Raw genomic sequence first — 27,863 nt, forward strand, 5'->3', positions numbered from 1 at the left:
GCGCCTGGAAGACGGCTGGGAGCCGCAGCGCGGCTCGGTGGCTTCCCACCTCGCGTAGTGGGCTGAGCTGGGTCCTCAGCCCGGGCTGCAAGGTCCAGCTGTGTGTGTGTGTAATGAGTGCGGAGCTCTGACCCTTCTGCGCGACAGGTTTATGAGCACGTTCTGCCTGCAGGCTGCCGTGTTTGTGCGAACGCTGCCTCGGCACCTGGCTTTCATTCCGTGTAAAATCTGGTGTCGAAAGGCAGGTGCGCAGTGAGGCACACCTCCTCCGAGAGGTTGCCCATCAGTGTTGTGCTACACGTAGACAGAAGCCTTGCTGCTGCTGCGCAGTGATGGCAGCTGCACTGCCCAAACCCCAGAGAAAGGGCAGAACACCTATAGACTCCATCTTTTTTTATATAAATTATTTGAAGTAAGATATAAAATGGCCTTCCCACTACTGCAGTAGTTTACTTGCTGTGTCAGCAACGTGTCTGAAAGACCAGGCATGTGCCGTAACCTCTATTTCAAAGGTCACAGTGCTACTGCTCCAGGCGTCCAAAAAACCACAGCCTGAGCTAGCGTATCAGCATCATGGCTGGTCTGAAGATTTGGTCTGTTTTGATGGTTATACTGTACAGTTTCTGTCAAAGATGTATTTCAAGTGGAATCTCAACGCATGTTGAAATAGGTAAGACGTTCAGAATGAATTTTCTTGTGTTTTGAATTGCTTGGGAAGAAAAGTAAACTCAGGTTTGTCTGGAAAGCAATGGTAGGGAATAATGTGAAAGTAATGAGCATTCTACATCATTTTCGTTATATATTTATGTACATGGCATGAATGAGTAGTTTGTTTTTGGTGTTTGAACCTCAACTGTACTGTTTTTGCAAGCAGAGTGCTTGAATCAGTTTGGTTGCGTATTTTTCTGTCTTCTAAAACACAGACATTATGTAACTGGAATGTTTGTGTCTCTTAAGTCTTACACAAATGTGTTTTTGTCCGGAGAAATGAGAAATATTTATTTTTGTTAAAATTAATGGATTTTTGTATTTAAATATAAACTAGAGAATAAAACAAATCATTTTTGGTTGCCCTGTTTTCAAATAACTATATATGAATTCTGCTGTACCTGCATAAAATAAATAAAATACTATAATGCATTTGTGTCTGTGACTAATGTCATGAAAATTTTGTTCTATGTCTCTTTCTGGTAGGTTGCTATCATGTAGCCTAAACAACCTAGCTTTGTAGAAAAATTGAGAGAACTGAGTGAACGTCAAAGTGGGGAAATGTTTTTGTTTTGAATTTCTTATTTGCACGCATGTGTTATTTTTAAAATCTGGTTTCTGCAGTAATTCTTGAGAAAACATTCATAGGTAGCTGGAGGTTATTCTCAAATGTTTACTCGTAGTAGATTTTAATTGATGGATTTACTTGGTCATTCTTCAGTTTCTGACTCTAAATCCATTGCTCAAAACAGCTAGAAAGTAAAACATATAATACTGTATGTATTCAGGTAATCTCAGACTTTAATTACTGAATACATGCAAATTTGAACAAGTTAAAAGCTGTAACCCAGAATTCATGGCATTTGTTTCAGACCAAGAGTATGCTCAGAGTCCTGTACCTTTGGTCAGTGTCCTACAAACATTTGCTTTTCCTAATGATATGTCAAGAAGCACATAGTAACCAGTAAGAGAAGCCACACTGCCTGAAGCTAGGCAAACGCATACATCTTTGTAAGCCTTGAGCCCTAATTACCGAACGTGAGCTTCTGAAAACTTGAAATGACATATTCGATAGAATACAGGGTGTTTTCAAGAAAGCTACAAAGAGAAACAAGATCTTACAGATCTGCCCCAAAGCAGTCATTTTAATCTAATCAAGGAAGCATATTACAGAAAAAATGATTTTATATAATTTGAAGATCTTGCTTGTCTGAGAAATCATGTGTACACTTAACTGTCACGTCAGCGTTTACAGCAAATATTGTCCATTCGTCTGAAAATGACATTAAAATGGGCTCAGTTCTGATATTGCTAAAAACTGCACTTTTATTACTGTACAAATAAAATTTCACAATGATAAGATAAAGGAAATTATTGCCAAATCCAAGCACTGAATATTCCAGAAAAAATAAAATCAGAAGAGAATTCTTATGATTCAAAACTAGCACCAAAGTCTCTCCCGGACACACTCCTGAAAGTACTTTAAAATGGTGAAAAGTTCTGCCTGTTCAAAATGTTGATCATGTGCGATGTGCTCAGCAGTGCTGTGCTGTGTCCTACTTGCCATGGCCTCGTTCTCGGAGGCAGGTTTGAGCAAACGGGCTTTTCTTCCATGCACAACGACAGGGTTGTGTGGGACTGTAAAGATCCCTCCACAAAGTTCATTGTAGAGATGAGCTGGTGGGATCTGGGCCATCCGACTAACAAGACAAGTCAGGGATGGGAGGAGACAGGAGGGGAAATAAAACAACTGCAAAACCGAGATTTTTTTTTTTAATTTATTTATTTATATTTATTTATTTATTTGTTTGTTTTTATTTTGGCTTATTGCAGGAACAACAAGCTTGTTGATTGGTCCTTAAGTATCTCTTAACCTATTTGCTTAAGGATGGTTTGAAACAGCAGTGTGTAAGATTCAAATAATTTGAACATTTGGTTTTGTCCGTATCTTATTCGAGAATGAGAGTGGATTTTTTGGCGGTTTAATTGTTTTGGTAAGGATCACCTTAAATTCAGCATATTCTGGGTCGTATTGACAGGGAAATCAGTCTTAGTTTGTAAGTAGTTCAAGTGAGGAACAAACCTTGAGTGGGGGAAGGTAAAGAAGATAACCCATGCATGTAGTTTCAACTGAGTAATTTTAGAGGCAATGTTGGGTGTTTTTAGGAAAGAGCTAATTGATTGTCCCTGGCATTTAACATTAATTAGAACAAAATTTCATTAAAGAAAAGTGATAAATTTGTTTCATTCTTTTATTTTTCTTGCTTAATAAACAGTTTGGCAGTAAGAATGTCTACCTATTCAGTGAATAAATAGCATTATTTACTTTGCTGGCTCTAGATTTTGTTTGTTTTTCATACATGTTAAAAATTAATCAAACTAGTAAGCATGTTGATTCCTGAGGACAGTGAAACTTAAACACAATTCATGTAGGTCCTTTACAGCTAGAAAGTTATGATACATATTCCATGTGTATCCATGTGTATTCCATGTTCCACTGTCAGTAGCTCGATTCGGGACATAAAGAGTTCCTTTTTACTTGCTGACAGACATTTTCGTCTTTGTTGCTCATCTTGAGAGCTGGGGTGAGAGAGAGTCTGATGAGACCTCTGTGTTCAGATGTGCCACAGAAACAGCATTTCTGTATTTGGTCCCTAGACCGTCTCACATGCACAGATTTTTTGGAGAAGTAATACTTCCTATGCCTGTGCCAGTTGGCATAGATATGATAATGCCGTATAATCTATTTTTGATAATGCATCTAACAAACCATTGGCCTGGTTACAATATGTATCAATCAATACTTCAATATGTTGTTTTTCAGCACATAGAGCTCTGGAATTTTTCATTTCGCGTGAAGGGAATGTTAATTACAGACAGGTAGGAAGCATATTATTGCTTAACTGTCTACGCCTTTCTTCTGAGTCTTTTTTTGTCTTCTTACATTTCTTTATTATACGTTCTGAGTAATACGTATGTAACTACTGTGCCTAAACTGTATTTTTAACTTTATTGTCGAAAAATCCACCAGAGCACTTTAAATATGTCAACAGTTTTCATAAACACATAACAAAACACATGTTTTGTGTTTAAAACACAGTTAATGTTCTCTAGGACAATGTAAAGAAGACCAATTTATATAACTTGGTATTTTATGAAAGTAGGAGACCACTCAAGGGAAGTATTGACATCGTCTCCTGTAGACAGCTATGGCATGGTTCAGAGGATGGAAGTTAGCAGCTCAGGCTTTGTGTCTAGCCAAGAGGAGGAGGGCGCCTTCAGAAGTTGACCAGCAGTACCCAAGTTATATCATCATATAAGTACTTTCCTAAATGGCCTTTGAAGTTACAGTGTGTACCGATTAATTTGGTTTCACTTAAAAGGATTGAGGGTGGAGTGGGGGTAGGGGTGAGGATGATGATGACACTGAAATGGTGTATTTTACCAAGATAATAGTTGTGTCTTGCTGGCAGTATTTAAAGTTTATCTTTGACATTGGCAATACACTGTGGTTTTGTGCTGTGTAATAGCATTCTGATTCCTTTTCCCACCACTATCCTTTTCCCAGTTGTTACTAAACCACCAAGATGCATTTCAGGCTGGAAGCATTTATCCTGATGCCTTTTATCCTTCAATCTGCAAAAATGGTAAGAAAAGATTTTTGAGTCCAATATTGTAACAACTGTATCGTTATGTGAAAATGCTACAGAATTTAGTAGGGTCAAAAATAGTTGTGTTGTAAAAAATGAAGTATGGCCAAAAACATCCTGCAAAAACATCCACCAGTTTTGTTAGTTATTTTGAGCCTGTTAGTAGAAGTTTATAACAATACATTTGAAAACATTTTTCAGAAAATAACTTCTGGGTAAATTTAACTGTTTAATATGTACAGCAATATGATAGAAGGATGCTGTTTGACTGAAATAGGTTAGATTACTGAGTACTGACCTGGGGAGGAATTGAGAGGATAAAAAAACTTTCTTCTAAGTCATAGGAAAAGTGTAGAGCTGACTTCTATATTAGGAAAAATTAACTTCTGCCAGATCAGTCACAAAGATGACAGGAGAATGAAAAAAATAGTGTGTGACTTGCTGCTAAAGAAAAAAGAAAGTGACAGTAATGTGTTGTGATCTTTTGACAAGAGGCAATGTACCAAGCTGCACCAGGAAAGGTCTTGTCTTGATATTAGAAAGAAATTTTTTACAATGGGAACAGTCAATTGCTGGAACAACTTCCCTAGGGATATGGCAGAATTCCCATCGCTGGAGATTTTCATGATGCAATTGGGCAGTGTGCCAAATAATTTCACGTCTTCCCAAAAAGCTTCGACCTGATGGCCTTTTGAGGTTCCTTCCAACATGGCCTGTTCTATGATTCTGTGATTCTGTCAGGTTAAAGTCTTTCTGTTTCTAGAGTGCATACTGTCTTTTGTCTTTTACTGGTCCCTATTTGAAATCAGTGTCAGGCTTAGTTTTCATGCTTGCAGATCTAAAGACTGCACTACAAAATCAGCCTCCTGTTGCTGTAAAGAGTATGTCTAGACTTGCAGCTAGTCCTGATTTTTCCCGATTTTTCAATTCTAATACGTCAGCTTGTGCTCATAATCAGCTTCTCCAGCAACATCAGAATTATAAATCAGCCAGCTAGGTCTTGGTACAGGATACTTGCTACCAAAATGTTAAATCTGGACAGTGAGAAATTGGCAAATGGGGCAAAGACAGTCTGTCCTCCCATAAACAAGCTATCAGGATGTGTATGCAGACACCAGAAACAAGGCAGTGATACATAGTTTGCGTGAGGTTATTTGGCCAATTGATTGTTGAGGGTAGGTGGTTTATTTTAGTAGTTCATGCAAATTCAGATCCGTTAAATTCAGAGCATTCTTAGGATCTTTTTTCTGTTTACCTTATCTTTTACATGTTTTTCAGCTGATTGCTGGTGGCTCTGTTTATCTCTGTATCTGTTTTTCCTGCCTCAAACTGCAAAATCCTTATTTGTCTTTCCAAGGACACTTTTCCCTCTCTTTTCTCATCTCTTGATCTTCTTGGAGTCTTAAATCATAAAATGACAGCTAGACTTCTTGTTAACTCTCAGTAATAGGTTGTTGCTGACCCTTAGCTATCCCAGCTACTGCTTGGTGTATATCCTGACAGGCAGGTTGCCCCATCCAGCATACTAAAGGGGGATCTTCCCTTTCATAGTGTTCTTTTCACTTTCAGATTGCCCCTCTGCTCTGGCATTTAATACTGGTTCTGTCTCGTGTCACTTAACCAAGTTGCTATTACTGGTCATCTACCTGGCGCTGCTAACATTTTGTCCCAGACTTTAGTCTCCCTTGCCTTGGTTTCAGGACTGATATTTTCCTAGGATTTCCTCAATTTCTACCTTAACTTGGTTATTTCTATCTACCTCTTATTTCCCTTCTGACAGTTTTGATTTCTGCTTATACCAGTTCAGTGACCAGAGCCTCTCTATCTGCAGCCTCCAGTCCATATTGCTTCAGTAAAGTTGGGGTCCATCTTGCCCTGTTTTTTGTTTGGGCCATGTTTGGACTAAGCAGTCTCCTTAGTCAGTGTGGAAGAAATAGGTATCTCTACAGAGCTGACTTGTTTGAACTATGTGCCTCTAGATCAGCATCACAGACATCGAGACTGCCTTTCCAGGCAGGAAACAAACTTGGATGTAGAAGTCTATTCTGTGAATGTTTAATTTTGGTCTAACAAATACCATCCTAAATTCCTTTATGTTACCTAGTTCAGCTACAGTTTAAAATGTCAAGAGGCCAGGAAGTGATTAAATCAACCAAAAGGTCTGCTTTCCCAGTTTTAGCATTTAATATACCCTAATCTGCAGTTTCACAGTTCTGTCTGAACAAACACATTCTGTTTCTCCAAGATGGCCCAAAGAATGTCTCCTTTTACCTTCTTCCCCCTACTCATTTATATAATTTAATATTATGCTGCTTGGTCTTATCACTTCAGTACTACTTTGACCTCCATTTTATACAAGGTACAGAAAAATTTTTAGGCAAGGTCACTGGCAGATCCTACAGAATCTCTTATGTACAAATCCAAGTGAGAGTAATAATTGATGCTTCAAAGGGAGACCTTTGGATTTTTCCTCCTCCTCGCCTTTCTACTACCACACTGAAAACTTGGCAAGTTTTCAATTCTGTCAAATGATCATGATGACTTAGCCTTCCTCAGCCCTGTGCAAACTGATAATCTGTCCCAAAGGTATTGAGTTAACTGCTATGCTCATCAGCTTTTCTCCATAGAATTTGATGCATTAGTTTACTCAACAGCTTCTCTTTTTGTGCTCTCCACTTGAGAGGCGATATTCATTTGTACTCACAGGCACAGAGAAAGGGAGCAGATACAAAATTTCCAGTTCCCTCAAACCAAGATCACATAAGATAAATCTAGCATATCTTTTGAAAATATAAATCATACAAAATATGGCTAATTTGTCTCTTGCCATATAAGCAGATTGCAAAATGTGTCACCTACTGTGGTGATTTTACCCTGCTGGGCAGCTACACCACAACCTCTCTGTGATTCCCCCTCTTCAAAGAAAAAGGGCAAGAAAATATGATAGAAGGGGCTCAAGGGTTGAAATAAGGACAGGGAGACCACTCAACAGTTATCATCACAGGCAAAACAGACTCAGCATAAGGGATATTAATGTAATTTATTGCCTGTCACTAGCAGACTAGAGCAGTGAAGACTAAACACAAACGAAAACACCTTCCCCCCATCCACCCTATTCTACCTTCCCCTAATCGGTACAGGGGAACAGGGAATGGAGGCTGCGGTCAGTCCCTGACGCTTTGTCATCTGCAGCTCCTTCACGGTCACTCTCTGCCCCTGCTCCCCGTGGGGTCCCTCCCACGGGATGCCGTCCTGCCCGAACTGAGCCTGCGGGGGCTGCCCACAGGCAGCAGCTCTTCAAGCACTGCTCCCACACGGCTCCGTACCACGGGGTCCATCCCCCAGGAGCAAACTGCTCCAGCACGGGTCCCCCACGGGTGGGCGGCAGCTCCCCCCAGACCCCCTGCTCCTGCGTGGGCTCCTCTCCACGGGCTGCAGCTCCGGCCCGGGGCCTGCTCCTGCGGGGGCTCTCCATGGGCCGCAGCCTCCTCCAGGCCACATCCACCTGCTCCACCGGGGGCTCCTCCACGGGCTGCAGCGTGGAGATCTGCTCCGTGTGGGACCCATGGGCTGCAGGGGGACAGCCTGCTCCACCAGGGGCCTCTCCACAGGCCGCAGGGGAACTGCTGCTGCCTGCCTGGAGCACCTCCTGCCCTCCTGCTGCACTGACCTTGGGGTCTGTGGGGCTGGTGCTCACTCCTCACTCTCCCAGCTATTGTCACACAGCAGTTTTTTCCCTTTCTTAAATCTGCCCTCACAGAGTCCCAACCAGCGTCGCTCCCTGGCTTGGCCTTGGCCAGCAGCAGGCCCCTTTTGGAGCTGGCCGGAGCGGGCTCTGATCTGCCATGGGGCAGCTGCTGGGCTCTGCTCACAGAGGCCACCCCTGCAGCCCCCTGCTACCAAACCCTTTCCATAATAACCCAGTACACCTGTACAATATGAAATTGAGCAAATTTTTTTTGTGTGTGTGTGTGTTGGATTTTTCATGGAGAAAACATTTTTTTTTAACAAAATAATAAATATTGATATAATTTTGTTGCAATAGGAATATTCCATGATGTGTCTGAAGACACTCACTGGTCACCATTCCTTAATGCAAGTATTCACTACATCAGAAGGAATTATCCTCAGCCCTGGGAAGAGGTAAGAAAATTTCTTTAACTTTTGAATTTGCTTTCTACTGATTTAGTTGCCAGCACTTTTTGCTGCCTTCTTCACTTGTTGCAACTTCATTCTTTGGGAAGTACAGAAAAAAATACATAATGTTTTTGAATTAAAATGTCTGCTGATACAGGAAAACTTGAAATCCTGTTTCCATACATACATTATTACAGTTTCCATATATAATCTATTTATCTTCAATGTGTTCTGGTGCTTATGATACAATTCATAGGTCCAAATTTTCAAATGCAGTTGATGGTTTTGGGTCCTTGCATTATTGCCAGATCTGATTGAATGTTTGCCATTTGAAAACCAGGCCTGGTTTAGAATTCACGCTTATGAAATCTTGGACTTAGTCCTGATCTGCTCTTGTCTATGGTATATGAGCTACTTAGAAGAAGAGGAAGAACAGATTGTCAGAAGTGAGAATGATTTTAAAGGTCATATTGTTTTCTTTCCCTTATTGGAGAATTTGCCATTCTCTCCGTGCACAGCAAAATCATACTGTTGGAGCAGCATTTGTGAGCATGCACTCCTTAAAATGTACTGAAGTCTGCCTGCCTTTTGATTGGCCCTTAGTGATACTAAAATGTAAACTATTAACCTTCAGGAAGTATAAATTCATCAAAAACTGTGATTCAATTACAGATTTTTAAAAGGTCTATGGAACTGATAATGATTCAATGCAGAGAAATCTTTTCTGAGGAAATGAATTTTCTGTTGCTTATAAGTTTATTCCAGATAACTTTTCAGTTTGTCAGAATAAAATGAGTATCTTCATATCTGGGCTTTAATCGGGTGCTTTTACAGTGAACAGCACTTGCACAGAATGCCTGTCTCTCCTACATGTGTCTTTGCTCTGTACTCATGGCAGCAGAGGAGGTTCACTCCTTGGAAGTGGAAGAGTTTGTCTCCAATCCCAAGAAACACATTTAACTTGAGGTAGACAAGTTGTCCTGACATCAGCCATATAATTCTATGTTCTTGGACTGTATATGGTGCATAAAGGTTGTCAAGTCACAAAAAAAGTTCTCCAGTATCAAGAAATGAGTGCTCAATGCTTTGTTGTGCTAATCTGTTGGACTGTAACAGACTCCATTATATTCTTGTATAATGCACTAACGTAAAATGCTCACCTCTTCCTAAAGACAGGAGTAAAATTATTGATGTTACTACATGTGTATTGTTGTTGTATAGGCTACAGAGAAGCTGGTAGCTTTCCTGTTTGGAATTGCCTCACATATGGTGGCAGATGTTAGCTGGCATAGCCTGGGCATCGACCAAGGATTTCTAAAAGCCATGGGAGAAGTAAGCTTGCATTATTTTGTTGACGTGACTGGAATTATTGGAGTTGATAGGCCAGCTTTGGAGTCTGGTGTGGAGAGGAGACAAAAGCTGGAGCCCTCATTAAGGGAAATTTTCAGAGACATGTAATGAATGAAGTAGGTCAGGTTTGGGACCTGCACACTTTAGAGTTGCTTGGACAATTTGATTCTGCTCTCATGTTTGTATGGAAGGATGAGTAAAATGAACAGAAAGTTCTTTGTTTTTTTCTTCCTCCAGATTGATTTTCATGGTTCATATTCAGAAGCTCACAGTGTTGGTGATTTTGGTAATGTTTCTGTTCGCCGATCATAGATCTTTCTGTTGGGATAACTAGTCCTCTTCAAAACCACAGTGGGTGATTCTGGCTCTTACCCTGTGCAATGGGGGAGCCAAGAATGAGTCATATGGACACTGTATTCTCACTCTGTCCCATAGTTTGTAAAACCCTCCTATCCCTGTCTGTGTGTTCTGTGTTTCAGGAGATGCAATAGGGCATATATACACTTGTACCGAAAGCCAAAAACACAGGGTGAAGGATGCTAAAAGTTAAATGGAGTCACTTCTCTGATTTTAAATTTGACACCTTTTTTCTTATTCTCTGGAAGTACAAAATATACAGTACACTATCAGGTGAACAATTCATGTATTCTAAATGACAAAGCATTATACGGCTGGATACCATATACAAATAGATAGCATAGCCATAGATAGATCCATTCATACTGTTATCTATGTTAGATACTCTTGTGTTTGGTTTCTTGACTTTTTATTTTTATTTTTTATTCCTCCATCTGCAGGAGGAGATGTACTAAGTCAGTTTGAGCTGGACTTTAGTTATCTGGCATCAAATTGGTAAGAAAATGAGCTTCAGTAGAGGTTAATTTCTTTAATGATTACTTCTACTTATTCTATATTGTCACTGTGTTTTAATAAAATGCTGTCCTTCTATATCTTTCATTCCAACCCCTTGCAACTGTTGGAATTTTCCTCAATTTGGTATTCTTCATATATGTATTTCCTGTTCCCTGACATAAAAAACTGGGAGGACAGAAGAAAAAATAGTTTTACATGTAGGAACACAGCAAGAGAGATTGATTTTTTTTTATCTCCGAAGGAAGTTATAAGTAATTATAGGTAAAATAATCAATGAAAAAAGTTTGCTGGAATGTCCCAGCAATTATTTAAATAACTCAGTGGTAATATCTCACTTAGATTTCCATTTTAATTTTTGGACATTGAGGATGTTTATGGCTACAGATGCTGAGGAATTCAGACAGGTTTTAAAAGCATAAAAACAAGCAACAGTTTTAGATATAGATGATGTTTTTCTTGTAGTTTTTAACCAAAAAAATATATATATGTGCTTTTTTTTTTTTTCCTCCTGACAAAGTAGGTCATTTGAGTCTTGTTTTGTCTAGGTAGGATGTAGCTCATCTATGTGCAGAAGGCATAGTCAGTTAACTCATCAACTTTATCAACTCTGACATATCTCTGAGAAATGTTAAGATAGGAAGAATCAGCAATATCTGTTTGGCTAGGATTAGGTTTGGATGGGAATAGGTTTGGCAACAGAGGAGAGCTGGAGAACATCCACCAAGATTGTGTGATCACCAAGCCAGGAAACCAGTGGAGAGAGTGTGGAAGCTCATGAGCAATAGCCATAGGGGAATGGTTCTACAGGTTTTTGACTGACCCAAATGGCAGGAGAGTGTTCCTACAGAGTGCAACTCTATGTGCAATCCTGGTCTTTCTGGCATTTGTAAATCTTGATCACCTTATAGAGTCTTTTGAAATACAGAATATTTTAAAGCTGGCTGTTTTTATAGAAGCTGAATTACCTTTTGCCAGGTGATGCGAAAAAAATCTGGTTACAATACCTCAGTCTTGTTTTTAGGTATGTGCCGGTCAAAGACCTAGCCTCTATCTATCACGAATTTTATGGAAGAGAGATCATAACTGAAGGCACAATTACTGACTGTACTTACTTGCTGTTTCTTGAACTGTAAGTTGGATAGCTTTGCGTGGGTTTTCATAAGTGAAACTTATGTAGGAAAATTATGATAATCCTGTTTGAAATGCTAGCTCAGAAATTTATGCATTGAGGCCAGCAATACAACCTTCCTACTAGACCCCCAAAATCATAAGATACCTGATTTTTTCTAAAGGCTGTAATACAAATGTGGACTGCTTAAATGATGGTTAAATTCATCATTACACCATAGCATCTGTGTCTTAGCTATTTAAAACATTTATATGTTTAACATATTTAGGCCTGTTTATTTAAGAACAGCTATGCCTTCAAGTACTCTTGCGTTGTGTCATGTTAGCAATATAATTTTCATGTACTGAAGGAGTAGTATACCTACCTAAATTGACAGTTTACCTACACTTTATGTAGATCCTTTCAAATAATACATGGAGATAAGAACTAATATAAATATTTTTATATCTGTCTATGTATGCTTTTGAAGATACTAAACATCTAGGTGTATTCTTTATTTCAGTTAATAACTAATAGCCAAGCAGTATTTAAAAACACTGTGAATCCCTCCAAATTGAGAGCTGTATTAAAGTTAAGATTATCACTTACAGAAACCTTGAAAAGAACCTTTTAAATAATGAAATATCATTAAATGAAACTTGCTTGTTTCTGAAGAATTGTTATTTATTTTCTCAGACATGGAGAAAGACTTGCTGTTGCAAAGGTTGGTTTTCTTTTTTTTTCTTTCTTTTTTCTTTTTTAATAAAAATGAACATACAACGTGAAGACAGTGCAATCCATCTTACTTAGTATGTTGCTTGTCTCTTAGCTTTTTCCAAGATATGCCAGTAAATCTCCATTTCTCGTGGAGAAGTTCCATGAGTATTTCCTTGGAGGAGTGGATGACATGGCATTCTGGACAAACAATATTTTTGAGCTGACAAGCCAAATGCTAGAGAATGGAACCAGGTATAATTGTGTTTCCTGCAATATGAAATGTAGTACTCAAGTTCAACACATTTAATTCTGAAGGCAGGTCCTTTCCTAGAATAGGTGATGAACTTTAAATCCTCATGTGGACAAAGGAATTTCTTTGGCTGTCTTTTAACCAGGTGCACAGGAAGACATAGGCCTTGAGTTTGCACTTGTGACATGTTCACATTCCTTTCCCCAGGCAAGGCTCTGGCATGGCCAGCCGATACTTGACAGGGAAAATCTGGGACATTCTTTAAGACATACCCAAGGAGCATGCTAAAATGCTGCATGGCAGCATAGTTTTTTTCCTGGACTGGTGATCTGAGCTGTGCCTGCACTCTGTGGCTGCTCTCAACAGCCAGCAAAGATGGCCCGTCCCAAGGGAGGTCAGATACTGCCTTCAGACACTGCAGGCAGATAGGATTAGATGGAGTAGGACTATATATTCCATTGTTGGATGTTCAGGTTTGCACTCAGAATGTATTTTTTATTGAAGTTCTGGCCCTGTACTGCATTCGTACAAGTGTAACTTTACTGTAAATAACTTTATGAGAGCAATAGTGGGAATTAATCCATACATTTATATGGATAATGTCACCACAGATATTTTGGGAAATAATGTTTGAAATATGATATGGCAAAATCTGTTGAGTTCTTTGTTCCAAAATGTCACTTTCATTAAAAGATCATTAGAATTAATTAATTCTATTCTATAAACTCTATTAATAACATTAATAGAATTGTCAGGGCATGCTCAAGGAAGTTTCATCTGAGAGTAATGTAGACACATGCAAGATTCATATAGAACCTAAGAAATTAATCAAGGTTACTAAAATAAATATCAAAGGAGTTTCTAAGGATTATAATGTTGCACTGAATTTGATTACTCAGGGCTTTTTGAGAGAGGTAATGCCTTCTAACAAAGGAATCAGTAAGGATAAAAGTTGAATTTTTAGTTCCACTTCCATTGCAAGAAGATCTTCAAAACACATTCTGAATATTTCTTTAGTGGCTGCTTCCTGCCTGAGAATCCTCTGTTTATAAACTGCACAAGGGAGCACAAGGACAGCTACATGTAAGTATAGCTTTGAAGGTTCAAAAACTTACTACTGGTGAAAGGTGAGTTTTCCACTGGATGGTGAGCTATTGAAAAGTAGAGATCTTCTGATTTTTATTTTTTTTCCTTTTTATGTATGAATTTGAGATTGTCTTAACATGAATAAACAGGCTTCATATAGAGGAACCGTGTAGAACCTGGGATAGACTTTTACCTTCCAGCCAAAGGATAAGAATGCTTATCCAGCACCTGAAGCGCAAAATCTTCACATTTTATTTGGCAATATAGAACTCACCTGTTCAGAGCACAAAGAATATGTATTCCTCTAGCAAACATCTTCCATGAATATTTTCTTCCCTTCGAAAAAGCACCTCTTGTGCTGATACTGGTGAATTTAATTTTCATTGAACTACAACTGCAGAGTTCTGTTAAGCTTGTATTGGGATGCTAGATTGTAATTTGTTTACAAGGATCACTTTCCTCTCCTTGAAGACTACAATGTAAGGAGCATACTTATTTGACAAGTTTTTTTTAGTGCATAATAATAAAACTACAGGACTAATCTAAACTCTTTAATTCTGAATTTTGTTTTGGTAACAGAAATCAGAGTTTTCTTAGCTTTTCTGCGATAAGCATTAATGGTTCAATTTACAACTTCTATTTCAGTCAAATTGGGACAGTGGAATCAGTTGGTCAGAGATCCACAGGGAGAGAATGATAGGGAAGGAAATTAAGAACAAAAAGAAGTGATAAAAATCACATTGTCAAAGACAGCAGTGCATGCTTGTAAATAGCCGTGCTGAGAAAGAGAGGGCACGAAAGTGGAGAGATAACTATTAAAGTCTGTCTTTTATTTTATTATAAATATTTTCACTCAAAAAAAGAAAAATAATGCCTATACATAGGTGAAAAGAGCAGCAGTGACTGGAGCTCAGTTGGTAAACGGGTTGTGAAATGTAATGTTATGTGGAAGCCTCATGGGTTGAGAGCTTAATGACCTTTATTCTATTGTTTTCTTATTGTGAGAAATTAGTTTTTAGCTTCAAGTTTTTACTATAGCTGTGAAAAGAGTTATCTGAGTATCTGAAAAGAGTATCTGAGAAGCCTCAGATACTGTGGCTTCAACTAACACTGCTATATATGAAAATATTTTGTACAAACAAAGTGAAGTCAGTAGGGCTGGAAGGACCATAAATTGGAGCAGAATTCTGGTCAGTGGACAGATGGTAATAGTCTTATGTGTTGGGAAAGAATAATTCGAGGGAAATACGGGAAATATCTGAAGTGAGTGCAAATGACTGGTAGAATGTTAGTATACCAACAAATTAACTTCTTTTTTGGGGAAAAAATAAAAAGTATTTAATAATTTAAGTGTGTGAAGTCAAGAAACAGCTATATAGCTTGAGAAATTTTGTATTCAGAAGGTTAAATTGTTTTTTCTTGCCCATTTTTCAGTGCCTCGAGAATATTACTGATGAGTGGAATGTGCTAAATAAATTACGACAATGAAGTTAAAATATATAAATGTCTGGATACTTAACCAGTATTAGCTACAAATAAAACCCATGACTTTACTTGGGCTTAACTGCTATCTTTTGAGAACTCTCTTTATCAATGGGAGAAATGGCTATCCAATTTCATGCAATATGATTGCTTCTCCTAGCTTTGTCATAACATGTTCATGTCATTAATTCAGTTGCTTTGTTATTACTACCTTCTTTATTTTAACAGAAACAAGCAATCAAAAAATGAACATCACAAGAACACAACCTCTTTGCTTCCAAATACTCTTGAAAAGAAAATAAAGTATACAGAGAGAGGAGTTCACTTCGACATACAATCTTGGGCAACAGTAAGTGAGAAGTGACACGTCAGGTAAAATTCAGCTCTGTATAAAATTGTTATAATTTCTGTCTGAGATGCTGTGTGATGGAGCAGGGTCTCTGCATGTAAACAGAAGCCTCTGATTTCATTTCATGAAAATTCCAGCTGCCATTGTTAATCTGTATTTAATGTATATAATAAGTACATCATAAATACTAGCTTTTTTACACTTTCCTCATTTTATAGTGAAGTTGCAGTGCCAAAAATGACAAAATATATCTTTAATGTTTATTTTTTATGGAATCATAGTAACTTTTGGGGGCTAAGAAATCCCAACGAAGAATAGCAGTGAGTAGTTACGAATGCTCCATTTAGGACATACAGGTTTTTGTCTCTATATAAAAAGGTGCTTATGACGTGAGTCGGAGTATACTTTGATCAGTGTGATGATTTCCACTGACAGTGACTTGGGTTTTGACGTGGTTTGTACTGTTCTGGAATTTCAGCCTGTGTTTTAAGAATTCTTGTGTTTCTTTATTATTTTTATTTCAGAATTCCCTCCAATACATAAACCGTGCTTTTGCAAAAAATGTCTGGAGAGTGTTAGCATCTACACATCAGGAATCCTCTAAGTACATCTCCAAGCCAGCAGCTTCATATTTTCTTACTTCACCATATGCTAGACTTGGATGGTTGGTACTTTTTTTCTTCCTCAGACTCCCCTCCTGATTTCTGAAAATGTTGAGTACCGACCAAAATACTGTTTTTTATTCCTTGGATACTCTTTAAAGGTGATACTCCAAATCAGTTGGTGGCACAAATCTGTCAGAGTGGCTTATGTTGACTAGCCAGAGCTACAAGTTAACAGACAGGACCCTTTTTTCTTTCCAATGTTAGCATAAGCCTCTTTGTGTCAGTACTGAATAAAACTGTAAAGAGCAAAAGTTCCATTTAGATGTCAACTGTAGTCAAATTAGTTCTTTCTTTGAAAGGGTTTCCTTGTCATTTTATTCAGAGTGGAAAGAAGCAAAATTAGGACCATCATCAGCTCTAGTTCTGAACAGTATAGGAAGATTGTTACCCTTTTTTGGTTATTGGTTGATCATTACACCAAATTAGTTGTCTGTCCTGAATCGTGCCTGAGTGTTTTGGGAACTCCAGAAGATTAGTAAGGAGTTCAAAGATGCCACAGAAAGAGGCATGTTCTCTCTTCTTTCCGGAGAGGTTCTATCTTTACATGCAGCAGAGAAGACGAACGAAATAAATTTGTTTTTCCTGCTCATCTTGCTCTTTTTCTTCTGACTCAAAAATTGAAGACTTCATTCCTGAGGTTACTTCACACCAGCCAAATGAATGGTAGTTACTTATTTTCTCTACACGTTCCCTGTCAAAACTCCACCACATTACTAAGACCAATCTTCCATTTGCTTATCTACTATTATGTCCATTGATTAAATCAGAGGTTCAGTTAAAATGGTAGTTCATTTCACCTTTTGTATTCTGTCAGATGCAAGCAGCCCTTTTTCATGCTTCTTGTTCTGATTGCTCTTAGGTACCTTGTATCAGTAAGTAAAAAAGCAGTCCATACAAATGTGAGCTGCGTTAATGGAAGATTAACCTCTGTTTTTATTTAGTTCAAGAAAAAAAAATCAATTATGCAATAGGGAAAATGCTGTGTAGATTCTTACAAAAATATAAGACACATCTCAGTTTACCTGAAAGTAAAAGTATTTATTCTCTGATAATGTAGTGGTAGTCTGGTGGCTAATCCTGTGATTTTTTTTGACTCTCTTGGTGTACAGGGCAATGATTTCAGCTGACCTAAACCAGGATGGATATGAAGATCTGGTGGCTGGAGCACCAGGGTACAGCACACTGGGCCATATTCAGATAGGACGGGTGTATATAGTCTATGGCAATCACTCAGGTTTGCCACCAGAGGACATGGATCTAGATGGGAAAGCAGACGAAGTACTGGAGGGTCATCAGGTGAGGGGTCAAGTCAGATACTTGACACTTTTTTTTGTTTTTGACTGAATGTGGTAAATTCTGGAACAAGAATATATTATGCATTTCAAGAAAAATAACTGTTACTTCAGTCACAGGAACAATTAAAACAATATTGATCTGTAGGTTCAGTTATTTTACTATGCCAGATAAATGGGTTTTAGAACAAAATAGGCCCTTGATTAAGAGTGAGATAGATTCTCTGTAAGTCACAATATATCTTGTTCAGTTCCCTGCATATAAGCAAATATTGTGAATTTCCTTTTCTTTTTCATCTAAAACTATTAGTTCAATATAAGTCTCAATTCCTTTGAAGCTGCATTTTTTCAGGAATTGTTAACTTCTCACAAAACCACTGTTTATCTTTAGTAAGACTGTATGATACATAAGAAAATAGAGAAAACTATGATTTGGCAGGCTGGTGACTGGCTTGTAACTGAGAAGCGGGATCAAAGGATCTTTTTGAGTAATAAAGCTGATCCTCTGTTGAAAATAAAGTTATTTGCACAGAAGAGATTAGAAAGAGGTGAGATAAATTTCCTTGTAATCTGTTTCTGTGGTTATAAACTGTGGCGTAATAGCTGATGTCTTCTTACAGCGTTGTAGTGGTTCACAGTTGTAATACTATTAGCAGCAAAGATTGTAAGCATAAAGTCAGTGGTGCACTAGTCTCAGAAGAGGAAATACCACAGCAGTCCCTCATTGTATCAGTTAGCTTATATTGTAACACCCCAATAACCTCAAAGAGAACAGCCCACTCCCAATTAGTGTATTGGTATGGTGGTTATTATTTGAGAGAACAGTGATACTAAGAAAATCTTAAGAATTTTTGGGATGGGTTTTTATTATCTCTGTTTCCATTTTTTTCTTGCACTGTGATTGTAAATGTGCAATATACTTTGATAGTTTTGTCTTTAAAACATGTTATTTTCATGAGATCAATCCCTCTTCTTTTAGCCTTCAGGCAGATTTGGTTCTGCCTTGGCAGTCCTGGACTTTAATGAGGATGGAGTGCTAGATCTGGCAATTGGAGCACCTTCTGTGGGATCTCAGTTTCTCACTTACAAAGTAAGTCATGCACATGCTTTATAGTGAAATGACTGAAAGAATTTCTATTGTGTCTCAAGTAATTATTGTAATATAAACACAAAGGTTTGTAGCCTTTGTGGTACTTTTGAGTAGATCAATGAAAGTTATCCATATCTCCCTTTCAGTGGCCTTTTGGCACAACTCAGATTGCTGTTTTGAAGCTCTGATGTGCTGGAAACATAAGGAGCCATTCATGACATCTGAGTGTACCATTTACTTTTTAAGAACAAAGAGTCTGGAAGGGACCCCATGTCAGTGAGGCTTGTCATTCACTGTCACAGCTCAACAGTTGATATCTAAAATGTGATATGGACACAGACACGTGCTAAAGTAATCAAATTAGGGAGTTTTAATGACTTGCAGCCAGATTAGCCCATGTAATGGTCCCTTGGTGTTTTCAGCCCACCTGAATTGAGAGGCAAAATACATTACATTAAACCACTTGGATTAAGTTTAAAACTCTTCAGAATTTCAGATACTAACTTAGCTTCCTATTCCTAAGTAGGAATTTAAATGCTTGTATACAGACCCACTAGCATGGAAAATTACATACATCTGTTGTGGCTGGCACAGCCTCTGTTGCATTAAGTAATTGTCAACAAAATTAGAGCCACATGAACATGCATGTAATGAACACAGTATACAGTATACCAACCTTGCTCCTAAACTACAGTATGATGAAAATGTACTTCTCTGTACTTACCTAGTTTGTTGCCTGGTTATAGCAGTGTTAATTACAACATGAATATTTTTAGGTTTGGGGTGGAAAAGACAAATTTATGAGAAGGCTCGAATAGAAAAAATGCAGTTATATTAATAGTCCTTGCAGACTGTTTTGTCTTGTATTTCATACCTGGTGCTGCCTTAGAAATCCTCTCATGTTGTGTTTGCTTTTCCTGCTGTTTAGGGTGCTGTGTACGTCTATTTTGGATCTAAGGGAAGAGGCTTGCCATCTCAACCAAATGTTACCATAACTTGTCAGGTACATTGATCAGGCTAAAACCGGGCTACAAAAGCAGGAGGTGAGGTAAAGGGGAAAGGAGCCTGTGAGCTTAAAGACAGAATGTTAAAATCAAACTTCTGATTGCAAGAGAATATAGACATGTAATTGGGGATGGTGAAGCAGGTGTTTGCATAGGTTGGTTGTATGTGGGAAAGATATCCGTACTTCAGTGCAGGGGAGGGAGCTGGGTGAACAAAAGGATGCACAGCCCTCTGGAAAAAAAAAAAAGAGTTCATGGAGGGTAATTTGATCAGAAGCAGACGAAGTTAGCCCTTTAGAAGTAAACCCCTCTATTTTGTTACAGAATTGATGGTTTAAGTTCCATTTCAGTGTTAAACTAACTGTTTATTACAGTATTCCTACTGTAATCTTGGTTGGTCCCTCCTGGCAGCTGACACTGATGGGGATGGAAATGCTGATCTGGTTGTTGGCTCTCCATACGCACCTGGTACTGGGCAGCAGAGAGGATTTGTGGCTGCATTTCACTCTCATTTCAACAGGAGTGACCAAGGTAGTATTTACTGGGTAAATTAATCCTCATATGTTATATGGCTGTTATATGTTATATGACTCATATGACAATCATAAGATAATTCAGATTGGTGCATCAGCTACTCCTAGTTTTGTATCATCTGTAAAGTTGTTGAGGGTACACCCTGCTCCATGATCCAGATCATTAATGAAGACATCAAACAGAACTGGACCCAGCATTGACCCCCGGGTTATACCAGTAGTTACTGGCCTCCAACTAGACTTTGCACCACTGATTACTACCCCCTGTGCTCAGCCATTCAGCCAGCTTTCAATCTACATCACTGCCTGCTCATCCAGCCCATACTTCAGCAGCTTCCCTATGAGGATCTTATGGGAGACAGCGTCAGAGGCCTTAGTGAAGGCCAGGTACCCAATATCCACTGCTCTCTCCTCACCCATCAGGCTGGTCATTTCATCATAGAAACTTCTCAAGTTGGTCAGGCATTACTTCCCTTTGGTGAAACCTTGCCGACTACTCCTGACTTTCTTATCCTTCGTGTGGGTTTGGAAATGTTTTCCAGGTTTAGTTGCTCTATCACCTTCCCAGGGATTAAGATGAGGCTGACTGGTCTGAAGGTTCCTGGGTCCTCCTTGAAGTTAGAAGTGACATTTGCCTCCCTCCAGTCTTTAGCACTTCTCCCAGTCACCATGATCATTCAGATTATTGAGAACTAATAATTCAGGGAATAATTTGAAGATTCTTATTTGAATTATATCTCTTGCATTTATGCTCTTTGGATATATAATTCAAATTTATAGTTCTCTGAATTATATTCAAAGAATAATTCAAAGATTAGTCAGACCTACTTCCCCTGTGATCCCGCCTGCCAATTGGTTGAATAAACTGAAGTCTGCTTGCCTAAAGACCAAGCTCTGCTACCCTCTTAGTTGTTTTCTCACTCCATTCAGGCTCTTGAACTCCCCTGTTTCATGGCCATGACAGCTAAGGCTGCCATTGATTACCAGATCCCCAGCCAGTTCTGCCTTGTTAGTGGAAAGCAGATCAAGTTGTGCATCACCCCTGGTTAGCTTATCCAGTGCCTGTAATGAGAAGTTACTCCTGACACCTCCTAGAAACGATGTCTGTGTGCATCCTGCCATACTTTCAGCACATGTGAGGGAGGACCAAATCTTTCATAAGAACTGGAGTCTGTTGCAGAGAGAATTCTGTAGTGCCTTTTCAATTTCAGTTCTCTGTCTTGAAAAATTCAACAGTTGTCTCATGTTCTTGAGTGCTTCAGTAGTTCTTCTCATGGAGTTTATTTCAAGAAATTTCACTAAAAGGTTAGTCTTTAATTAAATGTCTGGTGATTCAAATGAAGCAAACATAAAATTAAACTTATCTGTTTCCGAGGAATTTAGTTTGATACCTAACTAATAAAGGTAATCAAAAATGCTGAAGTTCTTTGTGTAGTAAGCATCCATTTTTTCCTATACTACTGTCAGTATCCTATAGTACTCAGTATATGCTGATTGTCTGATTAGTGAAAATTTATGTAGATGTACATCATAGGAAGGTGAATTCTTCCTTCTAGGAGCGCAGTCCTGGATTTTAGTATCTGAGGTGGACAGGCCTGCTAAAGTCACTAGTTTGGCATGTGGATAAAACTACAAACTAGTGAGACAAGTGTAACTGAATGACTATGTGAAAGCAAAGAAGCAGTGGATTCAATTGCCTATTGGTGATACCAGGGAGGACTGAAAGGTCTTCCTTAGAAATTTGCAAATGTACCTTGAGAGATGAACTTTCGTTATTGTGTGCTCCTTCATGTGGACAAAGGGGAACACTACAAGTGAATGCAGTTAATGAGTACAGGTGATGGAGATTGTTGTGAATGAGGAAGAAAAAGCCACATATAGAGGTAAATAAAGTTAGCAGGGGTGAGGCAGGATGTGCAGGCATTTAAAGCTTCATCAGAATCACATAAATGAGTTTTCCAATAACTCCTACTAAATTTTTAGTGTATTCGACTTCATGTAAAATTAGAAACCATAACCAAAATGGATTTTACATTTCAAAACACTGACTTTTTTTTAATAACTAAAACACAAAATGAATGACTTGAATTAAAGCCATAATTATTGATGCTCCCTCCCCATCCTGGAAGAATTATAAATTCTGATAAACAGTTTCAATTTTGCCCCATCCTGAAGAAGGACCTATCAGTTCATGGCAGACTTGACTGATAGCCTTTGTGTGCTTTGTGTAGGCTACTGCAATGCATTAGAAGCAGGCTGTACTGAGTGAAGGCTTTCACCAGAAAGTACAATTGCAGACTGAATGTTGCTGTGCAGTGAAGTTAGCTGTAACCGGTGCCATATCACAGGTGGTAGAACTACTTATAGAAACTTCTCATCATAGGGTGAAACACTGGATGATTGCTAATAGAATTTTGTATGACAGGTTACACCAAGATTTAATTAATATTTTTCTGGTCTGTCAGGACTTCTGTCTGTAGAGGATGCCGACTGGATGGTGAAGGGTGAAGAAAACTATGCTTGGTTTGGATTTTCACTTGACAGCTGCCAAGTGGAGAATATAACATTACTGCTGATTGGCAGCCCTACATGGAAGAGCTGTGTTGGGTGTGTTGTAAATGATTGCTTTATTTTTCCTCTATCCTGCCCTACATTGGTAAAGATTTGTACTAGATTAGACTTCCTGCTTTTCAGGAACTTTCCTCTTTGTCCTTAGAATACTTTTAATCGTATTTTTATGCCTTTACCCTTCCTTGTGTATTTAGAGAGGGAGGTCTTTGCTTTTAGAGACACTTAAGAACTTGTGGGGTTTTCTTGGTGGGAGGGGTCACAAAAACACCAAGTAGGAATGCCTAAAATAATCCTACAGATAGCACTGACATTTTCAAAAGCAAGCCAAATGCAAAAATGTATTGGGTGTTAACGAAGTGGATGGACAGACAAAGTCTGTGCCCAAAATGTCTGGTAACTCGTTAAAACAAGCATGGGATTACTAAAACAGATTTATAGGATTTAGCTGCCACTGTTATTCCAAAGTAAAAGGGGAAAATATTTTAAGATAAACAATCATGTCTGAATCTACAGAAAGCTGAATGACATAATATACAAATATATTTTACATTCTAATTCAAGCTGCGATCCCTTCTCATCGGATGTCAGGCAGAGTGTTGGAAAGGTGTATGGATATAACCCACCAAGCACAAAGTACTGGTTTGCAGTAGCTGGAGACAAGGTAGGGCTCCCTATATAGTATAGTCCTTATATATATTATTTGAAATAAAGCGACATTCTGTGGAAATGACATAAGCATTTTAAAAATTTAACAGGCAATGGGCAGAATGGGTTTGTCTCTGGCCAGTGGTGTGATGTCTGTGACTGGAATCAACAGAAAAGTTTTGGTGGTGGGTGCACCTACTACAGGTATGTCTTTCTGAAATTTGGAAAACATTTCTGCTTTGGGATATTCCTTTCTGTATGACTGGAGAATAGAATCAAAGGTAAAACTTAGAAAAGAGACCTTTTATCTGCCATAGAATTTTAAAATATTTAGAAAATTTAGAAATAATTACTGTACAGGTGACTTGCATTTTTTTTCAGAGACTTCTATACTGTGCCAAATAGCTTCTATTAACAGCGTTTGTTATCTTGCATTATTTATGTAGCAGTGATTTGCTAGTAGACTGCATATTTCTTGGAAGTAAAACATGGTATTTTGTGCTTACTCTGGGAGTAGGCAGTAAGGAAACGCATGTCAAAATGTAGAACTCTAGTATTTGTCCTTTAAAATGAATGCATATTTCCCCTGCTAGTATTGCTAAGAGATTGTTTCTGTGCTAACTAGCATTACTGCCATATAACATTTGATATTTGGTTCTTAAATTATAGTTTGTCCATTTTGTATAATGCCAGTATTACCTGCTTGCAAGGTATTTTAAGTACTAAGCCTGAGTTCTTATGTCTGATGATCAACTCCTGTAACTTTGTTGTTTTTTTCTAGACAGCCTCTCTAGGATTTCATTTATATCCTCCGTGCTGCACCAAGCAGGAGTAGCTCTGGTATATGATCTGACAGACAGCACCAAGCCTTCTTTGCTCAGCACATTCAGTGGGGACAGGAGGTTTTCTCGCTTTGGAGGAGATATATGCTTAAGTGACCTGGATAATGACGGACTAGGTAAAGCTAGATGGATCTAGAGTACCAGAGGTGAAATGTTTTATTCATTGCAACAGGAAGACCGGTCACCTGCATATTCATTAAAGTGCTAAGCCCGGTCTTCTGCCTCAGCTGACTTGCACAAATATTCTACTGTAACTTCCGAGGAGGCATCTATAAAACCCCAAACAATTTAGACAGAAATTGATACATTTTAACTGGAATTTTGGCATGTAGAGGTATACAAATGCCAAGTCTCGTGTTTTGGCTTAGTGTTATTTCACTTCTGGTGTCCTATATCATCCTTGTACTATTTGCAGATGAAATGATCGTGACATCCCCACTGCGAACTAATGATATCACCACAGTACTGTTCGGTGGGGCAGCTGGCCGTGTTTACATTTACAATGGAAAGCAGGCATCCTCAGGGAACGTGACAGGCCACTGCAAATCATGGATATCTCCCTGTCCTGAGGACTGGGTAAGAAATCATAAAAGTGAAATCATGGCCTAAGGTCATATTGACAGGTAAATTAATACCTCCCATGCAGATAACCAGCATGCTGTGCTTGGTTTCATAAAACTGAAGGTTACTTGTGTTTCTGAACCTGTGTAACTTGGCTCCTCCTGTTTGTTGTCAAGTTTCTTTCTTGTTTAGGATCCAGCGTTATTGCACTGGGCTTTTACTCTCCTAGCGTGGTTCTCTCCACTCACTTTTTTTTTTTTTTGTCTTCAGGCACAGTATGTGCTGATTTCTCCTGAGGTGAGTAACTAGAAAACAATTTGCTGCAAGAAATGAAAAAAAGCCACTTTAAAAACAGCATTATAACAAGCAGCATTATCTTACAGGAACAGTCAAGATTTGGGAGTTCTGTCATCACTGTGAAGTCTGAAAGAAAGGTGAGAAAAATAATTGCTGCTGTTGTTTCATTACATCTTTCTACCTCATTTGCATATACTGGTCAACACCTCACATCTTACTCATTTGCAGAAGTCCGAAGTGCTTTTACATCATGAGTTAAGTTTTCCTTTAAGTCACTCTCTGAGCTGATGATTAAAACCATTTTATAGGTGCATGAACTGTTGAGTTGTCAAAATTTTAGCACCTGAATTGAAAGGGATTGCTTTGAAATGACCTGAAATCTAACTACTTGGGAGTTTCCTGAAAGGCTGCACTGTAAATCTAGCACAGATGCCAGTTGGCTTTACTGTTCAAACCAACCTGTATGCAAATCTGCTGCTGAGCTCTACTGTAAACAAGGCACCCGCTTTCTTAGTGCTTGTTCAGCTGAGGGGAGTCCAGCGTTCTACTTAGTCTGATGCAACCTGTGTAAAACACCTCAGCAGTAGGCTGAGGAGACGTGCAACTGGTCTTCAACAAATGATGTTTGACTTCCTCTTAAATCATACACTGGAGAAACACCTGGAAATGCAAATGCATCTAAGCAAGGTTAGGGTGTGTAATCAAACACTCACAACAGACATTGCTGATGGTTGTTGTGTGAATGCATGTGAGGAAGTTTTCCAAGCAATTGTGTTCCTTTGATATGGCACCAATCCAGTCCACACTCCAGCTTTATCTGTATTGATCTTGTTCCTGAGAAAGTTTGTGCTGGCAAAACATTTGACTAGCTTTTTCCAGTTCCCCAAGTGGAAGAGGTCTGTTTGCCAAGTTGTTTTGTTAGCTGCTATTCTGATGAGGTGGGTTGCTCTCCCATTTCTCCTCATCACATTTCTATACGATACTAATGATAAATAGACAAAATCCAGTTTCTCTTAGGGAGGCTTAAGGCAATCATGAACCTGTATTTGCATTTTGCTAACCCTTCTCCCATATCCATTTCCACAGAAAGAAGTTGTAGTGGCAGCAGAGAGAAGTTCAGCAAAAGCTCGACTTGGTGGAAGGCTTTTTGTCTACTCACTCTGAACGGTCATGGTAATCTTTAAGACCAGGACAAAAGTGGTGTTTTAGTGAAGAATCTCTAGTATCTGTGATACTTTGCCTTAACCCATACAAACCAACAAGACCACATGACAGCAAACTTCAGTAGATACACAGCCTAGATAGGTAGGGTCCCAGATAGTACCCGGGGAGTGAGGGATGGTCACTGTTTTTAAGTGATGCTGAATTGTTGCAGCTGAATTACTAAAACAAGTTCTTGTTGTGAAGTTAAACAAAAGATCTATTAATCAATGTTTAGCAGCACTCAAGTGCTCTACTACTTAGTACACACCTAATAATTAAATTAGCTTGATGTACTCAAAATGTCACTTAAGCTTGATGTATATAAGTACTGAATGCATATAGAAGTGTTGCTTACCTCGCTGTAAACATCAAATGCCAGGCAAGGGATCTCTCCAAACCTCTAGGAGTAACTTTGAGAGGCATCCCTGCTGAACGGGAGATCACTGCTGCAGCCTGCTGCTGTGCAGAGCACAATGGGCTGTAGTGCTTGCAAATATTCATAGCAAAAAGTTGTTGACTTTTAGTCAAAATTCTTCCTTACAGTCATGTAGTACAGGCAGTTTTTCTCTTTCATATTCGTAGTTTCTCAACTATACTGGCTCTGCATAGGAATTCAGGTCCTTGACTGTACGATTTTACATTTGCATCCAATTAGGCCTGTTCACTAGCCATGCCTGAGCCAGGCTGCCACCAGCATAAGATAGAGGGAGTGCAATCATCACAGGAATGTAACCATCAAGGTGGTTTGACTTACAAAACAACCAGAGCCAAGTCAGTCATGCAACTGGATAAATTAACTCTGTTGTGAGTGGTAGCAACAATTGACCTAGTAAGCAAGCTGGTCTGAAAACTTTTTGGAGACTTGAAATGAGAAGGCTAGATTATGGTGGCCATATTTGGCTGTATAAATTATGTTGAGGGGTTGTGTCAGCTTCAGCTCTAATTATCAGGTCACCTTCTTTACTGATCAGGTGTGAATATTTTCTTGACAAAATCAAGATGGAATCACACATAATTTACATTCCTAGTATACTGTGATACTGACAGGGATTCTAAGACATCAAAAGTTGCTGTCAAAATAGGAAGCATGGAGGAAGGGCAGCTCTAAACCAGACAGAACAGGTAGATGCCAATAAGGATGGTCTCTGTTGCTACCAAGGCTTGAGGCCCACACTGAGGACGAAGAACAGCTGGGTTCTCCCAGGGAGAAGAGCACCAGCAAAAGTGATTAAGTTGTAGGAAATACTTTTGCTTTTCCACTCATGGCTGAGACTACTGATACCCTTTTTATGTTTTTATGTGAAATTCCATAACCATGGTAACTTAGAATTGTGCTTTTATTGCTAACAGTATTGGATTCAGCTAACTCACACTAATATTGTATGATACATGTTAACAGTGTGCATCAGTATCTATTAAAAAACTTGAGCAGCAAAATGTGATGCTCTTA

General features: G+C 38.7%; 1 protein-coding gene across 3 annotated transcripts; it reads left to right on the forward strand.

Annotated features, from left to right (window-relative positions):
* The first annotated feature begins 31 nt into the window (after positions 1 to 31).
* Positions 32 to 27,850, forward strand: GPLD1 (glycosylphosphatidylinositol specific phospholipase D1). 3 transcript variants are annotated; one of them, XM_013184812.3, is made up of 25 exons: positions 32 to 670; positions 3,533 to 3,588; positions 4,277 to 4,355; positions 8,404 to 8,501; positions 9,717 to 9,827; positions 10,083 to 10,131; positions 10,643 to 10,697; positions 11,740 to 11,847; positions 12,523 to 12,550; positions 12,656 to 12,795; positions 13,811 to 13,876; positions 15,590 to 15,710; positions 16,235 to 16,374; positions 17,485 to 17,671; positions 18,647 to 18,757; positions 19,686 to 19,760; positions 20,136 to 20,292; positions 22,760 to 22,901; positions 23,427 to 23,526; positions 23,621 to 23,714; positions 24,292 to 24,468; positions 24,768 to 24,928; positions 25,184 to 25,210; positions 25,297 to 25,347; positions 26,297 to 27,850. In XM_013184812.3, exons 1-25 carry the CDS (start codon positions 574 to 576, stop codon positions 26,372 to 26,374), a joined length of 2,508 nt encoding a protein of 835 aa, XP_013040266.3. In that variant the 5' UTR covers positions 32 to 573; the 3' UTR covers positions 26,375 to 27,850. The 3 variants fall into 3 exon arrangements, with proteins under 3 accessions (XP_013040266.3, XP_013040267.3, XP_013040268.3); XM_013184813.3 differs by lacking the exon at positions 9,717 to 9,827; XM_013184814.3 differs by lacking the exon at positions 3,533 to 3,588.
* Positions 27,851 to 27,863: the final 13 nt, after the last annotated feature.

Source organism: Anser cygnoides, chromosome 2 (assembly GCF_040182565.1).
Source record: "Anser cygnoides isolate HZ-2024a breed goose chromosome 2, Taihu_goose_T2T_genome, whole genome shotgun sequence".
Lineage (NCBI taxonomy): Eukaryota > Metazoa > Chordata > Aves > Anseriformes > Anatidae > Anser > Anser cygnoides.